Source organism: Rhinatrema bivittatum, chromosome 1, assembly GCF_901001135.1.
Source record: "Rhinatrema bivittatum chromosome 1, aRhiBiv1.1, whole genome shotgun sequence".
Lineage (NCBI taxonomy): Eukaryota > Metazoa > Chordata > Amphibia > Gymnophiona > Rhinatrematidae > Rhinatrema > Rhinatrema bivittatum.
This window is the reverse complement of record NC_042615.1, coordinates 180,780,389-180,799,030: the sequence shown is the minus strand read 5'-3', so window position 1 is coordinate 180,799,030 and position 18,642 is coordinate 180,780,389. Positions and strand designations below refer to the sequence as shown.

Below are 18,642 nucleotides of genomic sequence, written 5' to 3'. Positions count from 1 at the left end.
AACCTTTAGACAACATCCAACAAGGTATGGATCTGTGCAGTCTGGGTAACCAAGCATCAGGATAACTTGCTTGATGCGGCAGTTACTGCCCTTAACCATTAAGCCTTATGCTCACCTTTGATGCAACTCCAACATTGCTCTCTGCATCAATGGCAGGGGGTGGCAGGAAATTTGAATCAAACAGTTACCAACAAGGGCCCTGAACTTGGTGGTTGGTGAAACAGATAAGTATGGGAAAATAAGTGTGGGAGCTTGCTGGGCAGACTGGATGGGCTGATTGGTCTTTTTCTGTCGTCATTTCTCTATGCTCATGCTTCTATGTTTCTATGTGGAAATAATTTACTTTGAAAAAACTATGTAGGGCCCATATCCTAATGCTCTAGTTTTTCTAGTTTGAGATTTTCTGATTTTGGCTTGAAGATTTTTATTGGGATTTATTGACTTCTAAAACTTAAAATTTACCTGAAACCTGACTTTATTTTTCTCCTGGAGAACCTTGTTCTGTACTCCAGTGCATTCGAGGATTAAAATAGAGATGTGCCCAACAAAAGCAGGAATTTAAGTCCATGCATGCAATAGGGTAAAGCCACAGCAAGATTAGATATTACTTAAAAAGGGTAATGCCACCTGCTCGGGGGCCCATATACAGTATTGTGAAGCTTTGAGATATGCAGCCCTATCAAAGATATTGTCAATCCAAAGGTCCATAGCAGCTGTTTAAAAGAGAACTTTTTTTTAGCAGCAAAACACATTCCCAATTGCCATATTCAAAAGCTATCCATTCTGATTTAAAATGCAGAAATCACTTCCCTTTTATTCTGTTGTTTTACAGATGTTCATACTTTCCAATGGCTTTCAGAGCAGTGACTTTTAATGGGCCAGCCCAATGGCTGAGCATTAGAGCTGCACTGTTATGTGGAAGACTTGGAATCAGTTCCCGTGTAAGAGCTCAGGATAGGCTGAAGATACTGAGTTTGGCTTTTAGGTGGGGACACCTAGAAGCCAGACTCAGGGTCTATGTTAGTTGAGTTCTGAAGGGCCCCTAGACAAGGACTGTTGATGTGATGGCTGGCCTGAGATTTGAGGAAGACATAAAATGAGGGGGAAAAAAATCATGGGTTGTTGTGAGTAAATGCTAGGCATTGTAACCCAATAGATGCTGGACATCTAAAAAAAAAAAACAAAAAAACAAGAGGAAACTGCTGATCCAAAAATATTTTTATTCAGTTTTGCTGGAGATGTGCTGATTTTATTGACAACTCAGATATATTATAAGGACTCCAAGGACTGCAAATGTTGAATACAGCATAACAGTACAACATCTGATAGATGAAAACATAAGATGTTCCAGCACAATGCTAAAGACTGAGAGCAATATTTCCTAACCCAGTCCTGGAGGCACATCTAACTGGTCTGGTGTTCAAACTATACATGATGAATATGTATTTGCATTCATTAGAGGCCCAACATATACAATTGCTGTATCTCATGCTTATTCACTGTGGATATCCAGGAAACTGATTAAGTGTGCCTTCAGAACTGGGTTGAGAAACACTGACTTAAAGGATTTAAATTCTACTGGGACATGCACGCTATATTGCCTCTCTTGCCTCATACTGAGTAACTCTACCAAGAAGATCATAAAGCCCAGCAAATACTGTAGTGAAATTTAACAAACATTTACTTCATAAAGAAAAGTTACCTGATTTATCTTACCATGATTGCTGGGTGACATCGTTTGGCCAAAGAAGGCGACACATATTGCCTGTGCTGTTGTAAGATTTTGTAAAAGGCACCAACGTGCTGTAAATTGGATAGGGTGACATGATGGTAAAGGAGAAACACCAAGTAGCAGCAATCACCTTCAAAGCATGGGCCTTTGTCTGCCATACTCTAGACTGCAAAGGTTTACATATAGCACTGTACCTCTCCAACGATATGGCGACCAGATTGAAGGTGGATACGCTTACAGAAATGCCTGTGTGTATCATCAAAACAAAATAGAAAGAAACAACATGGTCACATTTTCACAAGCTTTGAGGAGAAAAAAAGAAAGCTTGACAGCCAGTTTAAGTACTCTAAAAGTATTTTTTATCACTTGCACTAGTGAATTTACTGTTTGTAAATGGTATCAGATCGACAGTGCTAATATTCCACATTTACTCATAAAACAGGCTGAGCATAAGCCGCAGCATTAAAAGTTTGCCCACGATAAGGGCTCCAGTTTGCATCCATCCTCTCCTAGAGCAATTGCTACAGATGATGGGCTGGTAGTTCCTGGTTTGTAGTGACAACTGCACTGGTAGGTTTTGTAAGATGGGCTACTGCCTACTGGAAACTGAAGTGAGACCACAAAGACATTCAGCCTACTTTACTAAATGTCTTGTAGACACACATTTTAAGTACTGGTTACCTGGCATGGATATGAATTGGTCAGAAGCTCTTTTTCCCTGATTCGTCACCATTTAAATAAACAGGCTAGGTTTATTCAGACATGCTCTTCATACAGCGATTAAAGTAAATAGTGGAATATATTTACAGATAAAACAGATATCATTTACATCACAGTGCACATACATTAATAAAAATAAAGAGACTTTCCTTGATAAAAAGTGCTCACAGAAGGAGAAAAGGGGTAACATTATGTATTTATAGAGTAAAAGAAATTGTTTAATTTTTCAGCCTTCTATGGTAATGGAAATAAATGGGAATGTGATTGTTGTTTTTTTTGTTTTACACTTTTGTTTACTTGATAGGAAATGTGAAATGCCATCCATTAATGGAGTGGAACATTGTGCTAAAAGCAAAAGGTATCCATTCGAGGGAATACATATGTTTGCATTTTTAAAAATACTGTTCGAATTAGAACTGGGTACAAATAGAAAAAATTAACTCACTTCAAATCTGGGATTCTGTAAAACTACTACAGATACAGAGGTACACACAAACATATACCTATAACATTAGGCAAATCTTTAACTTATGATACCTCAGTGTTATTGTACGTATTTATTGAGATTTAGAGCTCACAGTATTTAAAGCAGGTGAAAGAGTAGGGTCTGCAGTATTACAAGCAGCCTGGGTAGATCCAATGCTCTTTATCTCCTGTAAATTTCTATGGGCTTGATTTTCAAAGCAACTTCTGCACAATAAATCCTATCTTGTGCATGTTAAGTGGCACTTTGAAGATCAATTAAGGGGTTAGGCACGTGAGATCCCATTTTGCATGCACCTTTATCTGTCCTAGCAAGAGTCACTCTGGGGGGCCAGAGTTGGGGCAGGAAAAGCAAAAGTATGCACCTAAAGGTAGCTGCAGAAACTTTCACCTGGGCTGTGTGTGCGTGTGTACATGTGGACTGGGACACCCCATGGACTTTCAAAGCAAACATGCACATAAGCCCGCTTCAAAAATCTGGGCTGTTACAAAATTACCCTCTCTCTGTCTGCATTTACATTAGGTGTAGTTGTAAAATGCTTAGGGGGTTGCATCATGAATTAAACAATTGCAAATCTTAGATATATATACACTACGTATAGATTGAAACATTAAAACACTATACGAGTCAGTTCCTCTCACTCTCTTTCCCCTCTCCCTAGGACATGTTTCTTTGTTTTTTTGACCTAGTTCAAGATTTTCAATATGATTTTTAAAGTTTTGCAAGAACTAGAACATGGCCATCAATTTGACTGGCTGCTCGTTTGTGATTTTCAATAGTGAATTAAGACAATTATTTATTAAATCTTGGGAATGAAATGAACTGTTATACTTCTAATTCAAGTCTTTCATCAAACTAAGGTGATCTGATTATTGTGTGTGTTCCCAGGAAGTGCAATCATTTTATGCTGTTTGGCATTTAATATGTATCCAGGAGTTTTCTCTTACTCTTTTTGGCTTTTATCTCATTTTGAGTTAGTGCTGGGGTCCTGGGCTGGCACCATCAGTGTTTGTTTGTCATTGCCTAGGGATTTTTTCCCCCTTCCCCAACTAATATTCAATCTAGCCCCTGTGGGGATACTCCTGGGCCAGGGGTCGTGCATCTGGCTGCTAGCTGTCACCCTTAGGGTAATGATAACCATGACTCTCCCCCCAGGGGGCTGTGAATGCTATCTTTGCAGCAGCCTCCAGCCCAGCCTGACCTCACCAGCTGAAGGGTTTGAACTGGGGCCCTTCTGCATGGCACTCACTACCTGAACCACCAGGCTGCCCCTCCCCCCTCATTATGATGCTTATTAATATCAAAATTTAAATTCATCACTATCAGAATGACATTATATATATTTTTTATTTTTTATTACACTGTAAGGTGAAACATAAAATATAGATTTCTTTTTTATACCTTGAATACACTTATTTAGGTATTCTCTACATTTGAGGATGCTTCTTTAAGTTTAATTAAATTAGTATTAAATTTTATTTTAACTATATTACTGCCTTTAATCAGAATTGCTCAATATAAAATTACTCACTTGAAAAAGATCCTTTCTGCTTAGCACAACTCTTCTACACTGAAAACAAGCAGTACTGGTTAGTTATTACCATCTGTGATATTGCATTATAATCCATATTCATTTAAAAAGCTTTAGATTAAATCTGCATGCCTACATTTTTGCAACCAAAAATCGGTTTGTTTGTTTTTTTTGTTGTTGTTGTCTTTTCCAGCTTTCTACGATGAACAATTTTTTTTTTTAATGTATTTATAATTCCACTTTTTGGTACTACAGGCTGCCTATAAACCTTTCTTTCTTACACTTCATACCAAAGAGCTGGAATAGGTAGATGTGACTTCTAGGGAGTACAGCACATGTCTCTGCATCGATCTTTTCACTTCGTGCATGCATCTGTAGATGGGGGCACATCACAGAGCCTTAAGTCATTCCCTTGATCATGTATTAAAAAGGGACCACATAAGGATTTGCTGAGAAGAAGCTGCATATTGTATTTAAATGATACAACAGGGCTTACTGAATAATAATAGGTAACAAATGAGGGAAGGTTTCGTACTTTTCCCGTCATTGTTACTGAGCAATGTATTCCTGGCAATTTTGTCATTCGCATGCTGAAGACGGAAGAAAAGAACTAAACATACAGCACAGAGAAGCATTACCTAAAGGGACTTAAATAATAAATATCTTGCTGACGTGCGAGGCCCAAAAAACAAATGTTTCTACGTGAATGGGACGAAGTGACTGAGAGCTGCTCAGACAGAGGCAAGGTCGCAGCGCGCAAACTTACCCATGAAATAGGTGGCCGTTTTGCAAACGGCGCTGCCAAAAATGAAATCTCTCAGCAGGTTGGGAATGAGAGTAAAAGGCATGCAGAAGAGGCAGAGCATTAAGTCGCTGACGGCCAGGGAGAGCAGGAATATGTTGGTGACGGTCCGCATGCGAGCGTTGCGGATCAGCACAGTAATCACCAAGGTGTTCCCCAAGACGCTGAGAAAGAAGATCAGGGAATAGAGCAGGATCCGGACGGTCTGGTGCAAATCTGGAAAAGCAGCAGAATCGAGAGTCAGGGCGCCATGCAATGCAATTCAACATCCAGGTGCAGGTTGGACCTTTAACAACTTTTTAGCGATTCTTTTGTGTTAATTTGTGGAGCCAAGCTGATCTCTACTGTACAAACTAAAATCCTGTTAGACATTTATTGCACTCTACAATGAAGGGGGAAAAAAACCCACTAATATGCTCATTGCAATTCAGATATAAAGCTAAACTTATTTTTTAACTAAACACTTTACTGTTAAACCCTTCTGTGACTGCCTAAGGAAATTATCTGTATTGTTCAGTTCAGAAGAGTATGACAACCCTTCATTTAAAAATGAATAGCAGTATTTTTTGTATTCCTGTTCAAGTTATTATTAAAGTTGATTTGCTTTAGGCACTTGACAAGTAACAATCAGGCGATTCCTAGAGACCAGTTTACTGTCATTTCGCATTGCTTTTTCTCTGTCTGAGCACATTCTTGCGTTTTCTTCCAAGCCCCTTATTATTAATCTTCCTAGCCTATTTTATGAAGCATCGCACCTGCTCCCACCTTCTCGTGCATGTATAATAATCCGACAAGGCAGGAACACGGCTCGCGTTTACACTCTACAGTTTCTCAATTGAACTTAGCCAGAAATGTTTTATGCATTCATCATGAGATGACATGCATTTGCAATTCCCCTTTTCCATAACATTTTGAGTTTTCTTCGGCGCGCAAATCCCGTTCGTACCTTTACGAGGAAGAGTGGCGTTATGGTGATAGTCCTCTAGGCAGGTAAATGTCCCATTTTCTATTCCAGTTTCACACAGCAGATCAGAGTAGTCTGTCTCATTCAAAGGCAGGAAGTCAGAAGTTGTTTCCATTCTCTGGACGTGACAGCTGCTCTTGAGCAAGAAAAGAAACGTTTACTTGCCACTATCTGCCCATTCTCCCAGTGGTCAAAATGTCTAGATGAAGCTTGTAGTGGTAAAATTTAGAAGAGGTCACTGCTTTAAAAAAAATCCTTTTTTCCAGCAGACTAGAAGGACTACTCTGTTCAGGACATCCAGTGCCATAAGGAGCATGTTTATTCCATCAGCACACTGCAGCCTGGATATGAGCTAGCAAATGCACACACGCATGCAGCTCTGTGCCTACATCTTCAAGTTCCACCCACTTCTGTTACTGGGCAAGTCATAGTGCCAGAGACTGCATTTTCTTATGACAGCATTAACCCTTGGCAGTCTTTCTTTCGTTGCCACGAGCACATACAATCTGATATTCTCTACTTTATAAACCTGTGTCCAGTCAAGAGAGAATTGTACAATGCTCCAGCTATTATAGACTAATTGCTCAGCCCTGTGCTGCTGGGGCTGTATACTATAGAACATAAATATGCAAAACAGGAGAAACGTGAGCTCCCTGGCCTCAGGCAGGAGACTCTGATTTTAATTTTCCTGTAAAGGGCAGCCCGTTTTCTAAGGCTTGAAACAGTTCTGGACGATCTGAGGGGATAGCTCAAGGCTGAAAAAGAAACCGAGGTTTACAAAAAGATCACTTCTGCCACTGTTTGAATAAACACACTCCCTGGACTCAGCAGATCTGCTAGTTAAAAACCAGGACGTTTCCAGCAATTCCAGATTACAATAACCAATCAAAGCCTAACTCCTTTTCAGAACATCTCAAGCACCCAGAAGCAGCAGCACCCAGGTAGACAAATTAACAGGCCGATGCAATAAAAGCGTGGAGAAAACGGGCGCTCATACTGAGAACACCTGTTTCCCTACCATGTGCCCATCCACTTCTCCTGGGCATGTGATGCAGTATATTAATGAGGTGCCATGCTAAAAAGGATGGGCTAGGGATCAACTGTGTGTCCCTAGAGCATCCTTGGCACTGGGCACCCAGGAGACGTGGCTGTACACAGGTTAGGGAAATGGACACTCGTAAATTGAGCATCCGTTTTCCTAACTTGACTGCCATCAAGACTTTTTCCCCCTGATGTTGCTTTCTATGATTCCTCCTACTAAGGGGCGGATTTTCAAAGGCCCGCACGCGTAAATCCTTCCAGCAGGCGTAACTCTGCCTTCCAGCAGGCGTAATTTTGCCGACAAAGGTAAGGGGGGGTTAGATAGGGCTGGGGGGGTGGGTTAGGGAGGGGAAGGTGCGGGGAGGGCAAAGGAAAGTTCCCTCCGAGGCTGCTCCGAAATCAGAGCGGCCTTGGAGGGAACGGAGGCAGGCTGCGCGGCTCGGCGCGCACAGGCTGCCGATTTTGTGCAGCCTTGCGCGCGCCGACCCCAGATTTTATAAGATATGCGCGGCTACGCGCGTATCTTATAAAATCAGGCGTACTTTTGTTCGCGCCTGCTGCGCGAACAAAAGTACGCGCTCGTGCAACTTTTTAAAATCTGCCCCTTAGTATCGCAAAGATGTTTAGTAGGAGGAACCACAGAAAAGCAGTATATTTTTCTTTTTTGTGGAGGTTTGGGGGCGTGTCAAGATTTAACGCTAGCTCCGGTGCTGGCATTAAGCTTTGCGTGTTAAAACATGGGCATTTGGCGCATGGTGATTTTTTTTTTTTTGCAGCGGAGGTAATAGCTAAAAGCCTCATCTACATGGCATTTACATGTGATGAGCACTATTAGCTATGCACTGGTTTGGATGTGCATTTTGGATGTACTAATACCATTATTGCATCGGGAGTTATTTACCGCATCTAAATCACGCATCCAACCATGCATCAAGCTGTGTGCTAGGCTAAGTGTACTGTATTGCATCAGACTCTAAGTCTTTCTAAGGGCCATGGTGGACTTACCTTCTGGAAATAGTAAGATCACTGGGTTCTTCAGATATATGGAGATTATAATATGCAATGCATATGTATGTCTACAAAACATTTATATCTGCTCTCATGCTCCCTCCTTATATTTCCTTTAGGGATGTGAATCGTGTCCTCGATCGTCTTAACGATCGATTTCGGCTGGGAGGGGGAGGGAATCGTATTGTTGCCGTTTGGGGGGGTAAAATATCGTGAAAAATCGTGAAAAATCGTTAAAAAATCGAAAAATCGAAAAACCGGCACATTAAAACCCCCTAAAACCCACCCCCGACCCTTTAAATTAAATCCCCCACCCCCAAATAACTTAAATAACCTGCGGGTCCAGCGGCGGTCCGGAACGGCAGCGGTCCGGAACGGGCTCCTGCTCCTGCATCTTGTCGTCTTCGGCCGGCGCCATTTTCCAAAATGGCGCCGAAAAATGGCGGCTGCCATAGACGAAAAAGATTGGACGGCAGGAGGTCCTTCCGGACCCCCGCTGGACTTTTGGCAAGTCTCGTGGGGGTCAGGAGGCCCCCCACAAGCTGGCCAAAAGTTCCTGGAGGTCCAGCGGGGGTCAGGGAGCGATTTCCCGCCGCGAATCGTTTTCGTACGGAAAATGGCGCCGGCAGGAGATCGACTGCAGGAGGTCGTTCAGCGAGGCGCCGGAACCCTCGCTGAACGACCTCCTGCAGTCGATCTCCTGCCGGCGCCATTTTCCGTACGAAAACGATTCGCGGCGGGAAATCGCTCCCTGACCCCCGCTGGACCTCCAGGAACTTTTGGCCAGCTTGTGGGGGGCCTCCTGACCCCCACGAGACTTGCCAAAAGTCCAGCGGGGGTCCGGAAGGACCTCCTGCCGTCCAATCTTTTTCGTCTATGGCCGCCGCCATTTTTCGGCGCCATTTTGGAAAATGGCGCCGGCCGAAGACGACAAGATGCAGGAGCAGGAGCCCGTTCCGGACCGCTGCCGTTCCGGACCGCTGCTGGACCCGCAGGTTATTTAAGTTATTTGGGGGGGGTTCGGGAGGGTGGGGGATTTAATTTAAAGGGTCGGGGGTGGGTTTTAGGGGGTTTTAGTGTGCCGGCTCACGATTCTAACGATTTATAACGATAAATCGTTAGAATCTGTATTGTATTGTGTTCCATAACGGTTTAAGACGATATTAAAATTATCGGACGATAATTTTAATCGTCCTAAAACGATTCACATCCCTAATTTCCTTCCTTCACCTAACTCGCCTCTCTGCCACTGCCCAAAAGGAGTCTTGAACCAGCAGCTGAGCAATTCACGGATCCTGATCTCTCGATTTTGATCAGCTCATGCTTAGGTGTTTTAAGTGTCCTTTGCTGCATACAGAAATAACTTTTTCACAGTTGGCCCCTAGAGGATCCATTAACCATAGGCTGATGTAATAATGTGCGCTTGGCCATGCACATATGTTAAGATGCTGCTGTGTGCATATTTTTGTGTGTACAACACAAAAAAAGCGCACACAAATGTGAGTAAAACTGTATGCACAAGTTAGTGCACCTCCATGCAAATCTCATGTTAAGCAAGACATTAGCTATTACTCCCCAGTGCAGAGAGGTGCATAGGCTTAACTCATGTTTTCTTAACACTTGAAATGTACAAAGGTAAAACACAAAGAAAATATGTGCATGGAAGAGGGAAGGGGGGAAGCATTAAAGCTTTTTAAACATAATTATAAAAACAATTGAAGAAATGGTGAAAACTCAATTGGAGCAAACACAAATTCTTCTTTTTTGCAGTCATGGTTTATGGAGGGGAACTTCGGTTCTGCAATTTCTGAATCAGGGGAGTTGCCTTAGAAATGCCCCTGGGAGAGCGTCTGCAGCCTTTCTGGAGATAGTGTGGTGTTGAGAGGTGGAGTTAAGTTTCTGGGGCTAGTGTTACTATGGGACTGACCCTGGAGTTCATGGTGCAGGGTTTATATGCTTAAAAAAGCATGATTTATGCCCAGAGAACATGCTTTGCGCTAAAATCATGTTTTTTGTACATAAAATAACTTCTGTGCATAAAAATGTCTGTCTATGCTCGTAAATTGTGTTTTATAAGTGCTAAGCATGTTTTTCTGCACAAATATTTGGGTTAGCCTGCTTTTTTTTTAAAGCTCATGATGCATTAGCATACCATTAGCTAACTGCATCGGGAGTTAACTCTTTTTCAGTGCAGGAGTAAAGAAAACATACTGTGAAATTCAATGTACATTTTTTACTTATATCTTATATTGAGGCTTCATTTAGGATATAGATGTAAAAATGCATGCCCTGTTAATGACAGCAGCCCATGCCTAATCAAAATGTATTAAAAATAATTTAGAAGAGGGAGTAAATCCTCCAGAGCTGGTCTGATGAACACTTTGTCCCTTAGTGTGAGTGTGGGGGAGAATAGTACAGTGCAACACTTACCCTAATCTAATCCTTCTTCCCCATAAATAATATGATCAATTGTCATTCACAATTTTCTGTATGGCACAGATATTTCATTTTATCACTCAGGAATGAACTTGTAAATACTAGATGAAGGGACATTATAATTTTAAATCTTCTGCACACAATGATGTGCTTTTCAGTGGTTTCTTGGAATGTAGATAACGTTCCTACTGTTCTGTGGGCACTGTAAGCTTTCGCTAAGGTGTCAGTGAAAGGAAACAAAAGTTTCTCTCTGCAAAAATGTGATATAAATATGTTGACAGCTGCTGAGATAATCCACATGGAGGAGTATAGCAGATTGGTGTGAACTGTGAGACCTTCTCTGGCAGGTACCTTAGAATCCTAAGAAACATGGTATTCATTTAAGACACTGAAAGGTAAGATTCTAAATGCAGCTGTAACCCCTCTCCTGTGCCCTCACTATGAAGAGAGTGCTAGGTATGATTTGTTCCCGAGGAGGGGTGAAACTTCACTTCTAGGCCCTTTGAGTGCACTCACTGAGACCCTCGAAAACACTCTGCACATGTAGAATATGTGTCCCAAATAAAGTCTTTAATGTAATAGCAGTCCTTCAGTGGAAATAACTTGACAAATAGTCCATTTACATCAGGGGTGGGCAATTCCGGTCCTCGAGGGCTGCAAACCAGTCAGGTTTTCAGGATATCCTTAATGAATATGCATGAGAGAGACCTGCATACACACTGCCTCAGTTGTATGCAAATCTATTTCATGCATATTCATTAGGGGTATCCTGAAAACCTGACTGGTTTGCAGCCCTCGAGGACCGGACTTGCCCACCCCTGATTTACATGATGAAGGATCTGTACTCCCCATTAACACATCCAATATGTTCAGTCAGTCAGAGTCTTCTTACTTGGTCCTCAAACATGTCCAGGGGAACCCCCACAATGAATATGCATGAGATAAATGTGCATGCAGTGGAGGCAGAAAGAGGTAGCAGTTATAGTCGAGACAACTGATCGTTCCCCCTAGCATCAGTCCCAATGGTTTCTGAGATGGGGACCATAGTCTTGGCCCTGATTTATAGTCATTAAGCACATATCCAGGTTGATCTTATTCAAGCTCTGCACTTCCTTGTTAATTTGAGGTGACTTTTATTGGAATGACATGAGCTCCAAATCTTGTAGAAGATCTGACAGATTACCTTTTTCTCAAGGTACTGCCTATAAAATTGAATACCTAACATTAAGGTCTTGGAGCTGGACTCTGAAGAAAACCCCCTGAAAGTTTTTTGTTTTTTTTAATTCTTTATGTATCTGTTTTCAGAATTTACAGAAAGGAAAATTATACCATTTATTACAAAATCAATCAACCAGATTTTTTTTATTAATAATATGCATGCCAACTTGGTATCAGTCTAAAAAAGCAAAAGTGGAAATTACATATTCCTTTCACTATTTTTAGCATAAAGAAATCAGGAGATCCAATACTACAATTAGGACATTTACTTCATAATTCTGGTACAAAGGAAAAAGGGAGAAAATTAGTATTTCACCTATTTAATTTAGCACTAGTCAGTAAGGTCAATCAGCTATCCACTGTACGGCTATCCAACAGTTGTCTCCATTGGTTAGGGTCAAAGAAAATATATTTATTTTCACCTAGTTTTAAATTACACCTACATGGATATCGAATGATCATTTGACCCCCCAGGTTTCTAACCTCCTGACTCATATTCAAGAAATTCTTTCTGCGCTTTTGTGTTTCTTTTGTCAGGTCCGGATAGAACCAGATCTTTTGACCTATAAATAACTTATCCCTATTTTGAAGGAACAACAACCCCCTGAAAGTTAGCAAGCAGCAGGATCTCTTACCTGAGAAGTCCCGGGGATACCAGGAAGTCTTTGACAAAGTGACAACTGATGTCTTGCCTCTGCATAGGTCACATGGTTGCCTGATTGACCTCCAGGCTGAGGCCAAATTCTGTTCAGGTAGATTTGCTCCTTATCTGAACCGTAACTCTGAAGCCTATGGTAGTACCTACAGAACAATCTGAAAAAAGGATTTATCAGGCCCTCAATTTTGCCGGTAGGAGCTCCCATCTTTTTTGTGCCACAAAAGGAGGATCACGTCCCCCTGTATAGATTATCAGGTGCTGAATGTGGTAACAATCCAGAATCATTATCCACAAGTTCCTGGAATGCCTGCAAGCTGCTCAGATCTTCACCAAACTCAGTCTTTGGTGGCCTATAATCTCATCTGAATTCATAAAGACGATGAGTGGAAAACTACTTTTCGCATCTGCTTTGACCATTTTGAGTATTTAGCAATGCCTATTGGACTGTGCAATGCAACCATAGGGTTCTAAAATTTGTTGAAAGAGATACTTCAGGACATGTTCAATCAGAGTATGGTCATCTAGTATTGAATCAGAATAGAAAATGAGTCTATTGTTGAGGGCCACCGAGGGTCTTATATTAGGGATGTGAATCGTGTCCTCGATCGTCTTAACGATCGATTTCGGCTGGGAGGGGGAGGGAATCGTATTGTTGCCGTTTGGGGGGGTAAAATATCGTGAAAAATCGTTAAAAATCGTTAAAAATCGAAAAATCGAAAAACCGGCACATTAAAACCTCCTAAAACCCACCCCCGACCCTTTAAATTAAATCCCCCACCCTCCCGAACCCCCCCCAAATAACTTAAATAACCTGCGGGTCCAGCGGCGGTCCGGAACGGCAGCGGTCCGGAACGGGCTCCTGCTCTGAATCTTGTCGTCTTCAGCCGGCGCCATTTTCCAAAATGGCGCCGAAAAATGGCGGCGGCCATAGACGAAAAAGATTGGACGGCAGGAGGTCCTTCCGGACCCCCGCTGGACTTTTGGCAAGTCTCGTGGGGGTCAGGAGGCCCCCCACAAGCTGGCCAAAAGTTCCTGGAGGTCCAGCGGGGGTCAGGGAGCGATTTCCCGCCGCAAATCGTTTTCGAACGGAAAATGGCGCCGGCAGGAGATCGACTGCAGGAGGTCGTTCAGCGAGGCGCCGGAACCCTCGCTGAACGACCTCCTGCAGTCGATCTCCTGCCGGCGCCATTTTCCGTACGAAAACGATTCGCGGCGGGAAATCGCTCCCTGACCCCCGCTGGACCTCCAGGAACTTTTGGCCAGCTTGTGGGGGGCCTCCTGACCCCCACGAGACTTGCCAAAAGTCCAGCGGGGGTCCGGAAGGACCTCCTGCCGTCCAATCTTTTTCGTCTATGGCGCCATTTTGGAAAATGGCGCCGGCTGAAGACGACAAGATTCAGAGCAGGAGCCCGTTCCGGACCGCTGCCGTTCCGGACCGCCGCTGGACCCGCAGGTTATTTAAGTTATTTGGGGGGGGGGTTCGGGAGGGTGGGGGATTTAATTTAAAGGGTCGGGGGTGGGTTTTAGGGGGTTTTAGTGTGCCGGCTCACGATTCTAACGATTTATAACGATAAATCGTTAGAATCTGTATTGTATTGTGTTCCATAACGGTTTAAGACGATATTAAAATTATCGGACGATAATTTTAATCGTCCTAAAACGATTCACATCCCTATCTTATATCTCCAGGCAGACCAGTTGAGAAAGTGTCACTCAGTGAAATAAGTTTTACGATAGTTTAGTGAGCTGTTTTCTGCATGCCTCTAAGTCTTATGATTTGATGTTGCAATCAGCTTTCTGGAATCGAGGATAAATTTAGACTTGTATCTAGGGCATAATTATAGCAAAATTGCAAAGCTAGTTGTTTATGGGGATAAAAAAAAATGTCACGAGTTAGGAAGAAGAAAAACATCATGAGCTACCTCACCAAGATGGAAGTTTAAAGGCTACATGGTCTTAGACCAAAGATGATGGATACAGGGGTGTGCTATGGCATTAGACCTGACCTTTGATTGACTCTAGGGTATAGCAATAGAGAAATATATTATCAAATTGTAACCTGTTAATTGGTTCTGTATGATTCCAATGATAAGTGAAATTTGTATTAGTGTGTCTTAATTTATAACAGGCAGAGCAGTGTCGGGTTCTTAACTTGTCCTGTTGTTTTTCAACAATAAAAACCACAAAGAAGAAGCCCTGGTTTGATGTGAAATAATTCTGTCAATGCCACTTTTATTCCTTGAAGCTGCTTCTGGAAGTAGCTTTCCAGGGGAGGTCTGTTTGTGGCCTTACAGAGGTGAGCCATTTTTCATAACTGAAATCCACATTAGTTGGATAATATCCTAATTTTCTCAGAGGATCCATCCCAGCATGACCAGCATGCTCATCAAGTCTTGGATCATCTGATGGAATACAGACTATATGCCAAACTTGAAAATTATGAGTTATTGAACTTGCCATTCCTCAAAAACTGTTTTGATTGCTAGTAGTTCTTTATCATAGGTGCAGTAATACTGCTCAGTGGCTATTAGCTTTTGAGAAAAGTTGATACAAGAATGGAAGAGATTCTTGGTCCCTTTGGCTGGGGCAAGATAGGCCAGATGGCTCCTCTCAATGCATCTGCCTCTACAATGAAGCACAGCTTGGGGGTCACATGATGTGATGGGCTTAGTAGGACGTGGAACAGCTGAGCACCAGCCACCACCCTAAATTATCTGCATTTTATCTGCATTCTTTGGCTTCTTTTTTCACTTAACCCCCGTGCCTTGCCTTCTCGACTGTTCCTAGTAGATTTCCCCAAATATCAGTGCCGGTGCTTTTATATGGCAACCAAGGTGTTGAAAAAGGACAAAGACAGGTCGTTTGTTGGCCAATTTATTAAGATGTCAAGAACCACCTAAATTTATTTCCTCAATTAAAAACCAGATGGGCTCGGTGCTGACCCTACTAGTGCCATTGCTGAGGTGTTTAGCGAATATTATCAGCAATTATACACTGCTGACCCGACTGCTCTCCATGAGATGAGGTCTTTTCTAAAAGATCTAGAGTTCCCTAAACTTAAGGAAGTAGATCTACATATGCTTGGTCAGATCCCTTGGTCAGATCACTCGATTATTGAAACCAAAATATCCATAAAAAAAAAACCCACCACCAACATCACTAAATCCACGATCCAATTTAGAAAAACATGCTCCATGGATGCTCTCAGCAACACGCTCACCAAGGAACTAACTAACCTGGACCTCACAAATGCGGACACCGCCATGAACTCCTGGCTAACTATCACCCACGCAGCAGCTGATAAATTATGCCCCTTGACATCCAAACATATTAATCCTGCCCTTACTAACAAGAAACCCTGGTTCTCATCAGAATTAAGAACACTTAAACTAAACCTTCAACACAAAGAACAACAATGGCGGAAGAATCCCACCACCTCTGCACGGGCCTCCTACAAAACCACAATGAGCTACTATAGGGCCACCATTCTTCGTACAAAAAGGGACTTCTACGCCAAAAAAATACACGGCTTCCTGTATGACCCAAAAACTCTCTTCTCATATGTTGCCACACTCACCACCCCTATTCCTCCAGTCATCCCGGAAGAAGAAGCACAAAACAAATCCTCCGAGCTGGCAGTCTTCTTCGACAACAAAATAAAAAACTTACTTATCCCGCTACTATCTTCCAACCCCATTCCCAACTCCCAGCCCCCTCCTGACCAAAACCATGCCCCACTGACACACAAACGATCTCTAGAATCTTTTGATACTACATCATCCCTGGAAATAGAATCTATCATCAAGAAAATGAAGCCCTCTTCGCATCCTATAGACCAAATCCCGACCAAACTCCTTCTCACAATCCCTAACATCATCGCCAAACCTTTGGCCGACATCATAAACTGTTCACTCTCAAACGGTACTGTCCCGGATGCTTTAAAAACAGCCTCGCTGAAACCATTACTAAAAAACCCAACTTGGACCCATCCAACCCCACAAATTTTCACCCTATCTCTAACCTACCTTTCATAGCCAAGCTAATGGAAAAGCTGGTCAATACTAGACTCACTGACTACCTTGAATCCCACAACATACTATATCCATCGCAATTCGGTTTCAGGAAACGCAGAAATACAGAATCTCTCCTACTCTCATTAACGGACAACATCCTGTTGGGTCTCGACAAAGGCCAATCATACTTACTAGCCCTGCTAGACATCTCGGCAGCATTCGACACAGTTAACCACACAATCCTTATCAACCGTCTGATGGAAATAGGCATTTCAGGGGCTGCACTCCTCTGGTTAAAATCCTTTCTAAGCGACAGATACTATAAAGTTAAAATAATCAACAAAGAATCTCATCCTGTAGCTGCCAAACAAGGAGTTCCCCAAGGTTCCTCTCTCTCACCGACCCTATTCAACATATATCTTCTCCCCCTATGCCAACTCCTCAATAATCTCAACCTCACATACTTCATCTATGCAGACGATGTGCAGATCCTAATCCCCATCAAGGATCCAGTTTCAGACACCCTAAACTACTGGAATAGCTGCCTCCACACCATCAACCTCCTTCTCTCAAGTCTCTGCCTCGTACTCAATACGTCCAAGACCGAACTGCTAATCATTTCCCCCAATGATAATAACCTGCTAACCTTCAATACCAACACACCACTAACAAGTCAAGTGAGAAACCTGGGGGCATTCCTAGACTCCAGAATGAATCTCAAAAAATTCATCAACAACACCACCAAAGAAGGTTTTTATAAACTACAGGTACTAAAACAGTTAAGACCTCTTCTACACTTCCACGACTACCGTTCGGTCCTTCAAGCCATACTTTTCTCAAAGATTGACTATTGTAATGCTCTGTTGCTAGGTCTCCCAGCCTCTTCTACCAAACCTCTTCAAATGCTGCAAAACGCTGCAGCCAGGATCCTCACAAACTCTCGCCGCATGGACCACATCACCCCGATTCTAAAAATACTCCACTGGCTACCCATTCGCTACAGAATTCTCTTCAAGACACTTACTATTATCCACAAAACCTTATTTCAGGAATCCTCACTCCAACTTACCATACCCCTCAAACCACACGCCTCTACAAGACCCACCAGATCTGCATACAGAGATTCCCTCCAGGTTCCCCCAAAAAAGTCCGTTCTCCACAACACCATTGAAAAACGTGCACTATCAACTGCCGGTCCGCATCACTGGAACTCTCTCCCGCCAGATCTCCGCCAGGAACACTGCCATATCACTTTCAGAAAAAAATTAAAAACTTGGCTGTTCGCCCAAGCATACCCCTGAAGAAACCGCAGGATCACCCCCACAGTTACATACCCCGCGGTTGCGTCCTCCTTCAGCAACTCAAAAAAGGAACTGTTTCTCAGACAACCGCACTTTAATATAACTTGCCTAATATTACACACGATGTAATTTTGGTATATAATGCTTACCATGTAAGCACTTACGTTTCTGCTTATTTGCTTTGTTCTCCTGTTAGAAATTGTTTAACCTATCCTTTCCTCTAACTACCAAGTTCCACATTCCCTGTTATAATGTAATTTCCTGCTTCTATTGTTAACTGGTTTTTTCCCCCTAGTTCATTGTAAACCGGTACGATAAGACCTGGTCTTGAGCATCGGTATATTAAAAGAATTTAAATAAATAAATAAATACATAATTAAATATGCTGAACCAGCCTATAACCACACAAGAGATTTGGGAAGCAGTGCAATCCCTTCTCTCCATGAAAGCCCCAGGACCCGATGGGTTTGAGACTTTGTTTTACAAATCTTTACTTGACGAACTCCCTGGCCTCTTATGCAAGGTTTTTGAGGCTTTGTGTGATGCAGGTAGTATGCCTGCTACAATGAGAGAAGCTACTATTGTTGTTATACTCAAACTAGGGCAAGATGCGCAGCTGCCATCTTCGTATAGGCCTATCTCACTTTTGAATTTAGATATCAAGCTCTATGCTAAGACTGTGGCCAACTGCCTGAAACTTCTCTTCCCCATTTTGATTTCACTGAATCAAGTGG

The 18,642-nt window shown here is 42.5% G+C and overlaps 1 protein-coding gene across 1 annotated transcript in view; it reads right to left on the bottom strand.

The window, feature by feature from the left end:
- The window catches only part of CCKAR (cholecystokinin A receptor), a 169,413-nt gene that overhangs the window by 10,805 nt on the left and 139,966 nt on the right, over positions 1-18,642 (bottom strand). Inside the window, exons 2-4 of the mRNA XM_029605615.1 lie at positions 6,216-6,369; positions 5,234-5,485; positions 1,717-1,978 (exon numbers count right to left, since the gene is read on the bottom strand). Coding sequence (XP_029461475.1) covers positions 1,717-1,978; positions 5,234-5,485; positions 6,216-6,369 — 668 coding nt within the window. The remainder of the gene's footprint in view (positions 1-1,716; positions 1,979-5,233; positions 5,486-6,215; positions 6,370-18,642) is intronic.